The 13,488-nt window shown below is 40.3% G+C and overlaps 1 protein-coding gene across 1 annotated transcript in view; it reads left to right on the top strand.

The window, feature by feature from the left end:
• Positions 1-13,488, top strand: part of LOC105487604 (thrombospondin type 1 domain containing 4) — a 688,191-nt gene that overhangs the window by 305,099 nt on the left and 369,604 nt on the right. The window contains exon 7 of the mRNA XM_011751093.2: positions 10,119-10,255. Coding sequence (XP_011749395.2) covers positions 10,119-10,255 — 137 coding nt within the window. The remainder of the gene's footprint in view (positions 1-10,118; positions 10,256-13,488) is intronic.

The raw sequence follows: 13,488 nt of genomic DNA, 5'->3' as shown, positions 1-13,488 counted from the left end.
TATTTCGTTTCCTGAAATCTGACTTCCTTTTGTTGATAAATACCTTTTGATTTTTAGTTTGCCTTCTTTTCTATGTACTTCATACTAATTCAACCCAAGCTCTTCTAAATTGTGTACATCATCTTTCAGTAGCTTCATGTCTCAACATCTTAAAATCTCAATATCTCAAAATGTATTGGGTATTCTACCCATTTCATCTTGAAGAATTCTCTCCTGGAACTCTCTAACCTGCTCTAGTCTTTTCCTAGTGTACAGCTGTCTTGTTGAGAACTCCTTTCTTCCTAGTCCTGAACATTCTCTTTGCTTCTTTTTTTGGCTTAGATATTCAGTCTCCTGGATCCCACACGTTCTACTTTCTTGTTTTACTCCTTTATTGTGGTAGTCTACATCCTCCTGTAAGGGTGCATGACAGGTAAATTGAGTGAGAATTGCATTTCTGAAATGCTTTATTTTCTCCTAAGGATTAATAATTTGACTAGATATGGAATGCTAATTTTGAAATGACTGTGCCTCAAAAATTATAAGGCATACTCAATTATTGTTCAGCCATCAAAGTTATTGTTGAGAAATCCAATACTATTTTGTTTCTATTCAGGATGCTTTATTATCTTTTCTTTGTCCCAGTGTCTTGAAATTTCAAGTGATGTGACCTTCATGAGGGTTTATTTTTATCTATTTATTGGGAGACACTTCTTCATGGGTCTTTTGTACTCTTACAAGTCTTTGGAGTATACCAAGAATGCAAGGCCTTGACCACCCTAAAATCGGATTATTTCTCAGGCTTGTATTTGCAGTGAGCAACCTTGAGGGATAAGATAAGTCTCCTTTCAGGACAAATAGTAGGGTTGCTTATTGCTTTCAATAAAAGCAATAGATCTCTCAACTTCAGTGTTCTTCAGCTGCAATACAAAGCCACTGTATATGCAGTATCCATGGGCCCTGCCCTTATGCATTGCCCTTGTGGGGCTTGGGGGCAAGGGAAACTGACACATACTAATGCTCACCCTGCTTGCTCTTGTTTATCGCTCACTCAGAAACCTTCTATCTTCTGTTTGTATCCATGAAACAGTAACAGGATAACTTATTGATTGTAAGTAGGGAAAGATCAAATCCCAGTCCTGACACCATTTTCCTGGGCACTTGATAGACTCCTGCAATCTGGAAACAGAAATTGTCTTGAGTTATTTATTTGATGATTTCCTGTGAATCTGGGAAACCAATTGCTTCTTTTCCTTTTTGTAAAATTACTTTATTGAAATAAAATTCATATATCATAAAATTCACCAGATTAGTTGTTTTAGTATATTCACTATTATGTAACTATTATCACGACATAATTGCAAACATTTTCCTTATCCTAAGAAGAAAGCCAATACCTATTAGCAGTCACTCCACATTATCCCCTTTCTTCAGGCCCTGGCAACCCCTAATTTACTTTCTTTCTCCATGGATTTGCATATTCTGGGCATTTCATGTGAATGGAATTATATAATATGTGGCCTTATATGGTTGGCTTCTTTTACTTAGCATAATGTTTTGAAGATTTATCAACGCTACAGCATGTATCCATACTTTAATCCTTCCTGTTGTCAAATAATATTCCATTGTATGGATATACCACATTTTGTTTGTCCATTCACCAGTTGAGAGACATTTCAGTTGTTTCCCCTTTTTAGCTGTTATGAATAATGCTGCTGCTATAGTTTGAATGTTAGTGTCACCCCAGAATTCGTATGCTGACACCTAATACTCAATGTGATATCATTAAGAGGTGGGACCTTTTGGAATTAAGTCATGAGGGCTCCAACCTCATCAATGGGATTAGTACCCTCATAAAAGAGACTTGAGTAAGCTCCCTTGCATCTTCTGATATGCGAGGAAAACAGCAACAAGGTGCCATCTGTGAAGCAGACAGAGCCTTCACCAGACACTGAATCTTTTGGCACTTTGATGTTGGACTTCCCAGCCTCTGGAACTGAGAGATACATTTCTGTTGTTTTCTTTCTCTTTCTCTCTTTCTCTCTTTCTCTCTTTCTTTCTTTCTTTCTTTCTTTCTTTCTTTCTTTCTTTCTTTCTTTCTTTCTTTCTTTCTTTCTTTCTTTTCTTTCTTCCTTCCTTCCTTTCCTTTCCTTTCTTTCTTTTTTTTTTTTTTTTTTTGAGACAGAGTCTTGCTTTGTCACCCAGGCTGGAGTGCAGTGGCGCTATCTCGGCTCACTACAACCTCTGCTTCCCAAGTTCAAGCAGTTCTCCTGCCTCAGCCTCCTGAGTTGCTGGGATTACAGACGTGTGCAACCATGCCTGGCTAAGTTTTGTATTTTTATTAGAGGCAAGGTTTCATCATGTTGGCTAGGCTGGTCTTGAACTCCTGATCTCAAGCAATCTGCCCACCTCGGCCTCCCAAAGTGCTGGGATTACAGGTGGTGAGCCACCATGCCCAGCCTTTTCTGTTGTTTATAAATGACATAATCTAAGGTGTTTTGTTATAGCAGCCCAAACAAAGACAACTGTTATGAATAGTTATGTACACATTTTTGTGTTAACGTAGGTTTTCATTTCTTCTGAGTATAAACCTAAAAGCAGAGTTGCTGGGTCATGTGGTAACTCTATGTTTAACATTTTGAGGAACTGCCATATATTTTCCAAAAGGGCAATTTGATTTTAGAGTCCCACCAGCATTGTGTAATGGTTCTAATTTCTCCACATCCTTGTCAACACTTGTCATTCTCTGTCTTCTTTATTTTAGCCATCGTAGTGAGTGTGAAGTTGTATCTCATTGTGGTTTTGTTTGTATGCCCCAAATGACTATTGATGTTGAGCATCTTTTCATGTGCTTATTAGCCATTTGTGTATCCTCATTGGAGAAATGTTTATTCAAACACTTTGTCCATTTTAAAAATGGGGTTGTCTTTATATTGCTGAGTTATAAGAGTTATTTACAGATTCTGGATACAAGTCTCTTATGTGATATACAATTTGCAAAAATTTTGTCCCATTCCATGCATTGCTGTGTCATTTTCTCAATGAAGTATTATAATGAAGTTCAATTTATTTATTTATTGTCACTTATTCTTTTGATATCATATCATCTGAGAAACCATTGCCAAATCCAGGATCACAAGGATTTATACCCATTTTCTTCTAGGAATTTTATAGTTTTAGTTTTTACATTAAGGTTGATGATCCATTTTGAGTTATCTTTTGTATATGGTATGAGGTAGGGATCCAACTTAATTCTTTTGCATGGTAGATATGCAAAGTTATCCTGCTGTCATTTGCTGCAAACAGTGTTTTTTCCCTATTGAATTGTCTTGGCACCTGTGTCAAAAATCAATTGACCATAAATGTAAGGGTTTATAACTAGACTCTTAAGTTCTATTCATTATCTATGTGTTTAGCCTTATGAAAATACCACACTTACTGTTGATTTGTAGGAAGTTTTAAAATCAGGAAATATGAATCCTCCAGCTGTTTTTCTTTGGTCCCTTGCATTTTTGTGTGAATTTTAGGATTACCTTCAGAAAAATAAAAGGCCATTTGGTAGTTTGTGTTTAATCTGTAGATCAATATGGGAGAGTATTGCCATCTTAACAATGTTAAATCTTTAGATCCAAGAAAATGTGATATCTTTCCATTTGTTTAGATCTTCCTTAATTTATTTCAACAATATTTTGAGGTTTTCAATAAATAAATTTTCTTCAATTAAACTTATTCTTAAATATTTTTATTATTTTTAATGCTATTTTAAATTGAATTTCTTTTGCAAGTTCGTTTTCAGAATACTCATTGATAGTAAATAGAAATACAATTAAGAGGTAGGGTCTCACTATTTTGCCCATGCTGGTCTCAAACTCCTGGCCTCAAGTGATTCTCTTGCCTTTGACTCCCGAAGTTACAGGTTACACACATGAGCACTGTTCCTGGCCCTCAAAGTATTTTCTAATTTTCCTGTGTTTTTTTTTTCTTGATTCTTTATTTAGGAGTATGTTGTTTAATTTCCATGTATTAAAAAGTTACCCAATCTTTTTCTGCTATTTTTTATTTCATTCAGTTGTGGTCAGAGAACACACTTTTCATTATTTTGATATTTTAAAATTTATTAGAGTTTGTTTTATTATTATTATTATTTTTTATTTTTTTTTTTTGAGACGGAGTCTCGCTCTGTCGCCCAGGCTGGAGTGCAGTGGCGCGATCTCAGCTCACTGCAAGCTCCGCCTCCCGGGTTCACGCCATTCTCCTGGCTCAGCCTCCCGAGTAGCTGGGACTACAGGCGCCCACAACCGCGCCCAGCTAATTTTTTGTATTTTTAGTAGAGACGGGGTTTCACCGTGGTCTCGATCTCCTGACCTTGTGATCCGCCCGCCTCGGCCTCCCAAAGTGCTGGGATTACAGGCGTGAGCCACCGCGCCCGGCCTAGAGTTTGTTTTATAACCCAACATTTATTCCCTCCTGGAGAATGTTTCATGTGCACTTGAGAAGAATGTGTATTCTGCTACTGTTGGGTGGAGTGTTCTATAGCTATCTAATTGCCTTATAGTGTTGTTCAAGTATTCTCTATCTTTATTGATCTTCTATAGATATCTCAGTCTAATTGGTTTATAGCGTTGTTCAAGTATTCTATTTCCTTGTTGATCTGCTGTAGATATCTAAGATTAATTAGTTTATAGTGTTATTCAAGTATTTCAATATTGATCTTCTGTCTCATTGATCTATTTATTATTGAAAGTGGGATATCAAAGTTTGAAACTACTGTTGTATTATTGTCTCTTTCTTCTTTCAATTCTGTCAGGTTTGTTTGTTTGGGGGGGGGTGTGTGTGTGCATGTTAGAGATGGAGTCTTGCTCTGTCACCCATGGCTGGAGTGCAGTGGCATGATCTCGGCTCACTGCAACCTCCGCCTCCCAAGTTCAAGCAATTCTCTTGCCTCAGCTTCCCAAGGAGCTGTGATTACAGGCACATGCCCCCACGCCTGGCTAATTTTTGTATTTTTTGATAAAGATGGGGTTTTTCCATGTTGGCCAGGCTGGTTTCAAACTCCCGATCTCAGGTGATCAGCCCACCTTGGCCTTCTAAAGTGTTGGGATTACATGCATGAGCCACCGTACCCAGCCTGTCCGTTTTTACTTTATGTATTTAGGGGCTTGATTGTTATGTCTTCCTGATGGATTGACTCTTTTATTATTATAAAATGTTCTTATCTCTAGTAACAATCTTTGACTTAAAGTCTACTTTGTCCAAAATATTAGTAGAGCTGCTCTAGCTGCCTTTTGCCTTTTGCTTTTATGGAAGAGTTGATTTTCAGAGGCACTGACAGCCATTCTGGAAAGCAGAACCTCTAACTACTTCTTACAACTCTTAGACATAGTTGTTGCAGTTTTAGGTCTGCTTTCTCCCCCATTTCCAAAGTTACCTTTTGGAGACTCTGTAATGCTGCGTAGCTTTGCTGCTTTTATTGCTGCTTAGGATCAGCTTTCTTGGGTTGGCTTAGTCATTACGATGAGCCCTTCTGCTTTCAGGTTTCCTAAATTTTGTAACCGTTAACTCCTTTTCTATTTTCTTTTTCTTTTGAGTTTATTACTTTTTTTAAAAAAATCTTCACTACTATATCAATGGCTTTTCCAAGGAAACAGAATTCAATAAGTGATTTAAATCTTATATTCAAGGGTAAACTCTTTAGCTTTTAGTTGCTTTACTCTTAGTAACCTAAATTTTCTTGTATAGTCACCAGCATTTTTTTTTTTCATGATTAGAGGGCTTTTAAATATCAGGGCTCCAGATACCTGGTAATATCCCAAATTTAATTAGAGTGCCTATATTTGGGGTTATATTATCTTTAATTTCAGGCATGGGATCTGAATATCTTTGATTCAAAATAAGAGTCAGCTGCTTCCAAGTTGGCTCACTGCTTGGTTTTCCTTAGAGCAATGATTCCCAAACTTGACCATGTCCTAGACCTCATCCCCAGAGTTTCTGATCCAGGATGTCTGGGGTGAGGCCCAAGAATTTGGATTTTTAGCAAGTACACAGGTGATGCTGGTGCTGCTGGTCCCAGGACCACAGTAAGAACCACTGCTTTAGTGTGTGGACGGTGAAATGTTCATTTGGAGGCAGGGAGGACATTCAGGAAGCAGATGAGAACAAAGAAGGAGAGAAACAGAGAGAAGTTGGTGCCCACTTCCTCTTATCCCATTGCTTCCAGCTTGTGGCACCCCTTCTGTTTTCCCCCTTTCCCCGCACCAACAAAACCTGACAAAATCTGCTTAGAGAAGAGTCTCCTGGCATCAGAATTGTACTTTACTTAAAGGCAAAAAAAAAAAAAAAAGAATAAGGTGAATATCCATGCAAAACCTTAATTTGAAACCCTTCAAAGGTTGTTGTTGTTGTTTTTGAAATGGGATCTTGCTCTTGCTCTGTCATGCAGGCTGGAGTGCAGTGGTAGAATCACAATTCATTGCAGCCTCAAACTCCTGGGCTCAAAGGATCCTTTCGCCTCAGCCTCCTGAGTGGCTGGGACTACAGGCGTGCACCCTCACGCCCAGCTAATTTTTTTTTTTTTTTTGTAGAGACAGGGTCTCATTATGTTGTCCAGGCTGGTCTCAAACTCCTGGGCTCAAGCAGTCCTCCTGCTTCAGCCTCCGATAGCGTTGGCATTACAGACATGAGCCACTGTGCCCAGCCCAAATGTATTTTTATGAGGAATTTTAAAGGAGTTGGGGGCTGGGGGCAGAGGCTTATGCCTGTAATCCTAGCACTTTGGGAGACCAAGGCAGAAGGATCACTTGAGACCAGGAGTTCAAGACCACCCTGGGCAACATGGCAAAACCCCATCTCTACAAAAAATACAACAATTAGCTGGGTGTGGTGGCGCACACCTGTAGTCCCAGCTACTCAAGAGGCTGAAATGGGAGGAGGGCTTGAGCCTGGGAGGTCAAGATTGCAGTGAGCCAAGAATGTACCACTGCACTCCAGCCTGAGTGACAGAACGAGACCCTATCTCACACAGACACAAAGGTGGGGGCAGTGGGTAGGAAGTCTATGCAGGGTCTAGAGAAGTCATTACATAATTTTATGAGAAGAACTAGGGTGAGTATTTTCTTTTTTTTTTTTTTTTTTTGAGACGGAGTCTCGCTCTGTCACCCAGGCTGGAGTGCAGTGGCCGGATCTCAGCTCACTGCAAGCTCTGCCTCCCGGGTTTACGCCATTCTCCTGCCTCAGCCTCCCGAGTAGCTGGGACTACAGGTGCCTGCCACCTCGCCCGGCTAATTTTTTGTATTTTTTAGTAGAGACAGGGTTTCCCCGTGCTAGCCAGGATGGTCTCGATCTCCTGACCTCGTGATCCGCCCGTCTCGGCCTCCCAAAGTGCTGGGATTACAGGCTTGAGCCACCGCGCCCGGCTAGGGTGAGTATTTTCTAAGGCAACAGGATGCTAGCAGTTTTGTTAAGAAGTCCCTTGTCCTCAGGTTTCAGTTGTCTCCTAGTTGCAAGTGTGAGAAGGCGGATGCAGTGTCCCCAATGTCTACTGGTGGGAGGAGCCCAGAGTTAAGGCTATTCCTCTGGGCTCTTTTCTTGTGGCCATTTGGAGATTCTACTGTAATTGTCTCGTGTTTAGCTTTTTTTGTTGTTTTTTTTTTTCCCTCAGAATGTTCTGCAGTATGTTTGCAAATATTGAGGAATAAAATTGTGGCCCCAAAAGATAGTATCTCAAAGGATAGAGATAGTTGGGAGGAAGCCAAGAGAAGTGAGGACCCCAAACCCTTTCTCAGATGAGGCTGCTTTTCACAGGTACTTTTATTACTTACAGTGCAAGGCACCTGGATAGTTCTAGTGCTTGAGAAAGTCAGGAGCTGGGGAGAGAGGGAATAGGGTCTTGATAGATGAAATGAGAAAGCAAGTTGTAGGAGATGAGTTTTGCCTCCAACTTGTCACTTCCTTTCTTAAGCCTGTGTTTTAATCTATCAAATGATGATTTGGTTTGAAATAAATCCCAAAGGTGCTTCCATTTTGGTATTCTTTTATTTTTTTTTCCCCCCAAATAACCTCTTACATCTTTTGGGCAGCCAAGGGAAGAAACCAGGTCTCTTGACTTCTAAGATAGAGCTCAGAGTACCTAGATGATGCAATCATCCGGAACCATGCGGTCCCAGAGGCTCCATGTTATTTCCTGTTAGAGATTTTCACTGGCTTTGGAATAGAAGGAAGTTTATTGCTATGACAGTCAGGCAGCCACACTGGGGAAATATGCTGTATCGTGTTGTGTAGGAAAAAGTCAGTATTATCCAATCTGGTAATCTGATTTTAGACAGCCTGGAACAGGCTATGGCTGAGCAAAGCATTAGCCTTGTCTCCAAAACAGTTTTTTTTTTGTTTTTGTTTTTAAATCCGTGTGTACTTGGCTTGTCTGTCTCTTTCAGATATAGAAATATATCTTGCCTGAAATTTATTTTCATTCTTATTTTGGAAGCAACTAAATTGTTCTGAGATGTTCCTTGTAGCAGTAATTAATTTAGCATTTACTGAGCACCGTCTGTGTGCCAGGCTTGGTATGAAGTGATAGAAATGTAGAGAAAGACTCTGAGGTAGGGAAATATATCTAGCAGGAGGAGGGGAGAGAAAGACAAGGGGGAGAAAAGGCTGATATGCATTTATCCATCCCTTGTTTGATTCCTCAGAGGTTTGTTTAGCATTTGCTATGTGCCAAGCTCTGTGCTGGGTTCCTGGGATACAAAAGTGAAGAAGACCGAGACACCCTGTGTTATCGCAAAACCACACTGCAACATAGCATGGTTAGCCCTGAAACAGAGGAGGACACATCAACCTGAGAGGGGGTAGAAGTACAGGTGGGATCCAGATTCGTGGAGGACTTCCTGAGGAGGTGACCTGGAAATACAAACAAATTACAAACGCAGGCCAACCAAGTGAGGGAAGGAACAGTTAAGCAAAGGCTAGAGAGAGGGAGTGCTTAGTTGTGTGTAGAATGTGTATTTAGGAATGTGAATTTAAGGAAGAACAGGAGGAAATGAGGCCATAAAGGTAGGCGAGGTTCCGCTCTTGAAAGAGGTTTTATCCATCGCTTAGAACTTTGAACTTCAACCTAGAGTGATGGAGAAGCCACTTAAATATCTCATAATGGAGGAATTATTACAGGAAGCTGCAGCCATTTAAAAAGGCATACAGATGATATAACCATGTAGATATTAAGTTTAAAAAGCAGAATGTGGCTGGGTGTGGTGGCTCATGTCTGTAATCCCAGCACTTTTGGAAACCGAGGTGGGTGAATCACTTGAGGTCAGGAGTTCAAGACCAGCCTGGCCAACATGGTGAAACCCTGTCTCTACTAAAAAAAAAAAAAAAAAAAAAAAAAAATCAGCTGGCTGTGTTGGCAGGCACCTGTAATCCTAGCTACTCGGGAGGCTGAGGCAGGAGAATCACTTGAACCCGGGAGGCAGAGGTTGCTGTGAGCCAAGATCGCGCCACTGTGCTCCAGCCTGGGTTACAGAGTGAGACTTGTGAACATAAAAATTGTGTGCTCACTATGATTGCTGATACATGAAATATATTTAGGTTGGTCTTGGACCAACATAATTAATTATGACAATGGCAAAGCATGGGAGGATGTCTAAAAGTAGAATCTGTTACTTGCATGGTGAGAGCCTTTAAGAATTCCTTTATAATATTCACTCAGCATTGTATCACTACTATATGCAAATAGATCAAGATACAATCCCTTCCCTCTGTCATCGAATATGGGGAGAGCTGATAACTTTCATGCAGTTTTAAAGAGTGTGTGATTGTGAAATGTCTAGAATAGGCAAATCAATAGAGACAGAAAGTAGATTGGTGGTTGCCAAGATCTAGGGGGAGCGAGGAATTGAAATGACAGCTCACAGGCACAGGGCTTCTTTTTGAGCTGATGGAAATGTTCTGGAATTATATAATGGTTGTGGTTGGACATACAACCTTATGAATATACAAAGACTTATTGAACTGTGTAGTTGGTTAAAATGCTTAATTTTATGTTATATGAATTTTATCTCAATAAAAATTATAGGAAGAAAAAAGGTGTTGATTCCACAGAGATGATATTGCTTATACCTCACCTTTATTTTATTTTATTTTGGTAGTGAAAGGCAATCGCAAATGTGAATTGAACTGCCAGGCAATGGGCTACCGCTTCTATGTACGGCAAGCTGAGAAGGTCATCGATGGCACCCCTTGTGACCAGAATGGCACGGCCATCTGTGTGTCTGGGCAGTGCAAGGTAAGTGCCCCTGAACTAGGGTGAATTCTTAGGGTGTTTGATCTGTGACTGCTGACTCCATTGTTTTCCAGGGAGGGACTAGGCTGCTAGCTGCCCCCAGCCCACGTCGGGGCCACTGAACCATGCGCTCTGGGAGGAGTGGGCTGAGATAGGGCTGCTTGGTCAGCCCTGACTGTGCTTTTGATCTTTGGGCGTCACTAGGTCCCACTCTAGCATTTCCATTATTAAGTGACTTGTGTTGACACCACATGCTTCACAAGGGACACGGCAATCTCTGCTAGTTGGATCTGGAGCTCCTTCCTTGCCTGTGAAACAGAGGTTATGGAAAGGGCACTGCTGGTTAAATCAAGAAATAGTTGGCGTCATGAGGGTGGCATTTTAAGGGAATGGCATATTTTATCTTGCCTCTCCCCAGAAGGGGCAGGCTTCCAAAGGAAAGTTGATTCATGCCTTTTATAGCAGAAGTTGTACTTTAAACAGGAAGTTTTCAACCTCCTTGGGCTTCTGAAGTCTGTTCCAGGAACTCCCCGCCTGGCGTTCTGCAAACATTCTGGGCTTGAGAGAATCCTTGTGGGATGTTCAGTGTTGACAGAAAGCACCATTTGGTTAAAAATCGGCATCTTAGATGAAATGGCACAAATTCTGTAGCCACATTAATTTGCGCTTGGACTTCTACCCTCCTTTCATCTACATACGTATTAGTGGAGCTAAGCTTTAGCAGGTAAATGACTCTGGAGCCCAAACGAAGAGTCTATCTTAATTAGCACTCTATAGCTAGCTGGCAGACCCAGTTTTATCACAGGAAGAGCTCTTTGGCTACAACACCTGGAAGTTCCTATTATACTTTGAATATAAATTGCTACAGTGTTTAATATTAGGGATATTGAGGTGTGATTTGTGAGCACAGCCTACCCTCCCAATAACATTTTGAATGAGGAGGTTTCAAATAGGATGCAAAATAACTTATAAAGCAGGATTGATATTCTCAGATTTTTAAAAAGTGTATTTTTAATTGTTATGAGTATGTAATGGATGTATATGTTTATGAGGTATATGTGATATTTTCATACAGGCATACAGTGTGTGATGATCAAATCTGGGTAATTGGGATATCCGTCACCTCAAGCTTTTATCATTTCTTTGTATTAGGAACATTCTAGTGCTACTCTTTTATTTTATTTTATTTTACTTTATTTATTTATTTTTTGAGGTGGAGTTTCACTCTTGTTGCCCAGGCTGGAGTGCAATGGCATAATCTCAGCTCACTACAACCTCCGCCTCCTGGGTTCAAGTGGTTCTCCTGCCTCAGCTTCCTAAGTAGCTGGGATTACAGGCTCACGCCACCACGCCCAACTAATTTTTTGTATTTTTAATAGAGACGGGGTTTCACCATATTGGCCAGGCTGGTCTTGAACCCCTAACCTCAGGTGATCCACCCACCTTGGCCTCCCAAAGTGTTGGGATTACAGGCGTCAGCCACCTCGCCCAGCCTCTACTCTTTTAGTTATCTTAAAATATACAATAAATTATTGTTAGCTATAGTCACCCTATTGTGCTACCAAACACTTGATCTTATTAATTCTAACTGTATTTTTTTGCCCATTAACTATCCTCACTTTATAACCCTGTCGCTACTACCCTTTCCAGTCTCTGGCAACCGTCATTTCACTCTCGGTCTTCAGGAGTTCAATTTTGGTTTTTTTAGCTCCCACATATGAGTGAGAACATGTGCTATTTGTCTTTGTATGCCTGGCTTATTTCAGTTGACAGAATGTCCTTCAGTTCTATCCATGCTATTGCAAATGACAGGATTTTGTTCTCACATTTTGAATGCAAGTTCAGAAAGGAACAAGGTGTCACTTGATATCTGATGTGTATGAAATATCTTTGGAAGAGCAAACACTGAAAGAATTAGGATGCGGCATAGACGAGGCAGGAAACATCATGGGAAACATCATAGCCTCCAATTTTCCGCTCCTTTGGAAAAACCACTGGTTTTCACACATCGTCTCGGAGCTTCAGCGTCCTCAGAAAATACCCAAGGGCATTCTCTTAGAGTTTTATGATCTCCAACTTTTATGTTCTCTGTTTCTAAATGTTACTGAACTAAAATGATGGGCCTGATAGCAATCTAGCTTTATCTTTCAGATCCCAAATCAACTGTTTAATTTCCTGAATACAGGTGCACACTGCTAAGGAATGGTGAATGTAGTGGTAGAGTATAATGGTTACAAACCTGCCTCCCGAAGTCGAATTGCGTGGGTTCAAGTCATGCCTCTTCCACTGATTTACTGTGTGATTTTGTAAAAGTTACTTACACTCTCTGTGCTTCTGTGCATCATCTAAAAAATGAGGAGGATGGTACCTATGTCCTGTGTTGTGGTGAAGAGTCATGACCCTATAACAGGGTCTGGCGTTCAGTAAGCATACTGGCATTCATTAGTATTATCACTGCATATGCCTACATATATACCATTGTACCTGGATTTTCTATGCAAAAGTATTTGCCTTTTCTTGTTGGTTATAGATTTGTCAGATACAGATGCTCTTTTGGCTCAGCACTCTCATGCTGTAGGGTGAATCACTGGGGGATTGCAGATTCTGATTCAGTAGGGCCTGGGGAACAGCCTGGGAGTCTGCTTTTCTAACAAACTTCCATGTGATATTGATGCTGCTGGTCCCTGGATCATATTTTGAGTAGCAAAGTTTTAAGGGACACTGATGAAAATATAGTTAACAAAGATCCAGAAATATAAATATATGGTGGTGAGATGACTTGGAAGGAATATGAAATGTGGTCTCTTCACTGGGAGAGCACGTTTTCTTAGTATTTCATTAAAAGTCTATTAGCTGATGATACAAAAGAAAAGCAAACACTTATAAGGACATGGGTATGGATTCTTACTAATTGATGAAAAACATTCAAACTTTACGGCAACACAGTTTGCAGATAATAATTGCTAAAAGCCTGAAACAGACATTTTCCAGGATGTGAGTATATTAATAGGGTTCTGATGCTACTAGGACTACGTGGATGCTACTTTGCATTTGTTCTCCGCATTTGCCTGAAGTTCCCTCATTGAAGTTGTTGGAACCACTGACTATCCCGTCCTCTCTAGAACTTCAGTTTAAATAATCAGAAGTACATTTGCTTCCCAGGCTGAACTTCTGTTTACTTTGCAACTTTCAAAGGGTGACGTGTCCTGTTCTAAATATTTGATTGGATGCCCAGA

Source organism: Macaca nemestrina, chromosome 7 (assembly GCF_043159975.1).
Source record: "Macaca nemestrina isolate mMacNem1 chromosome 7, mMacNem.hap1, whole genome shotgun sequence".
NCBI lineage: Eukaryota > Metazoa > Chordata > Mammalia > Primates > Cercopithecidae > Macaca > Macaca nemestrina.
Note: the sequence above shows the minus strand (reverse complement) of the source record. Positions and strands in the feature narration are given on the sequence as shown.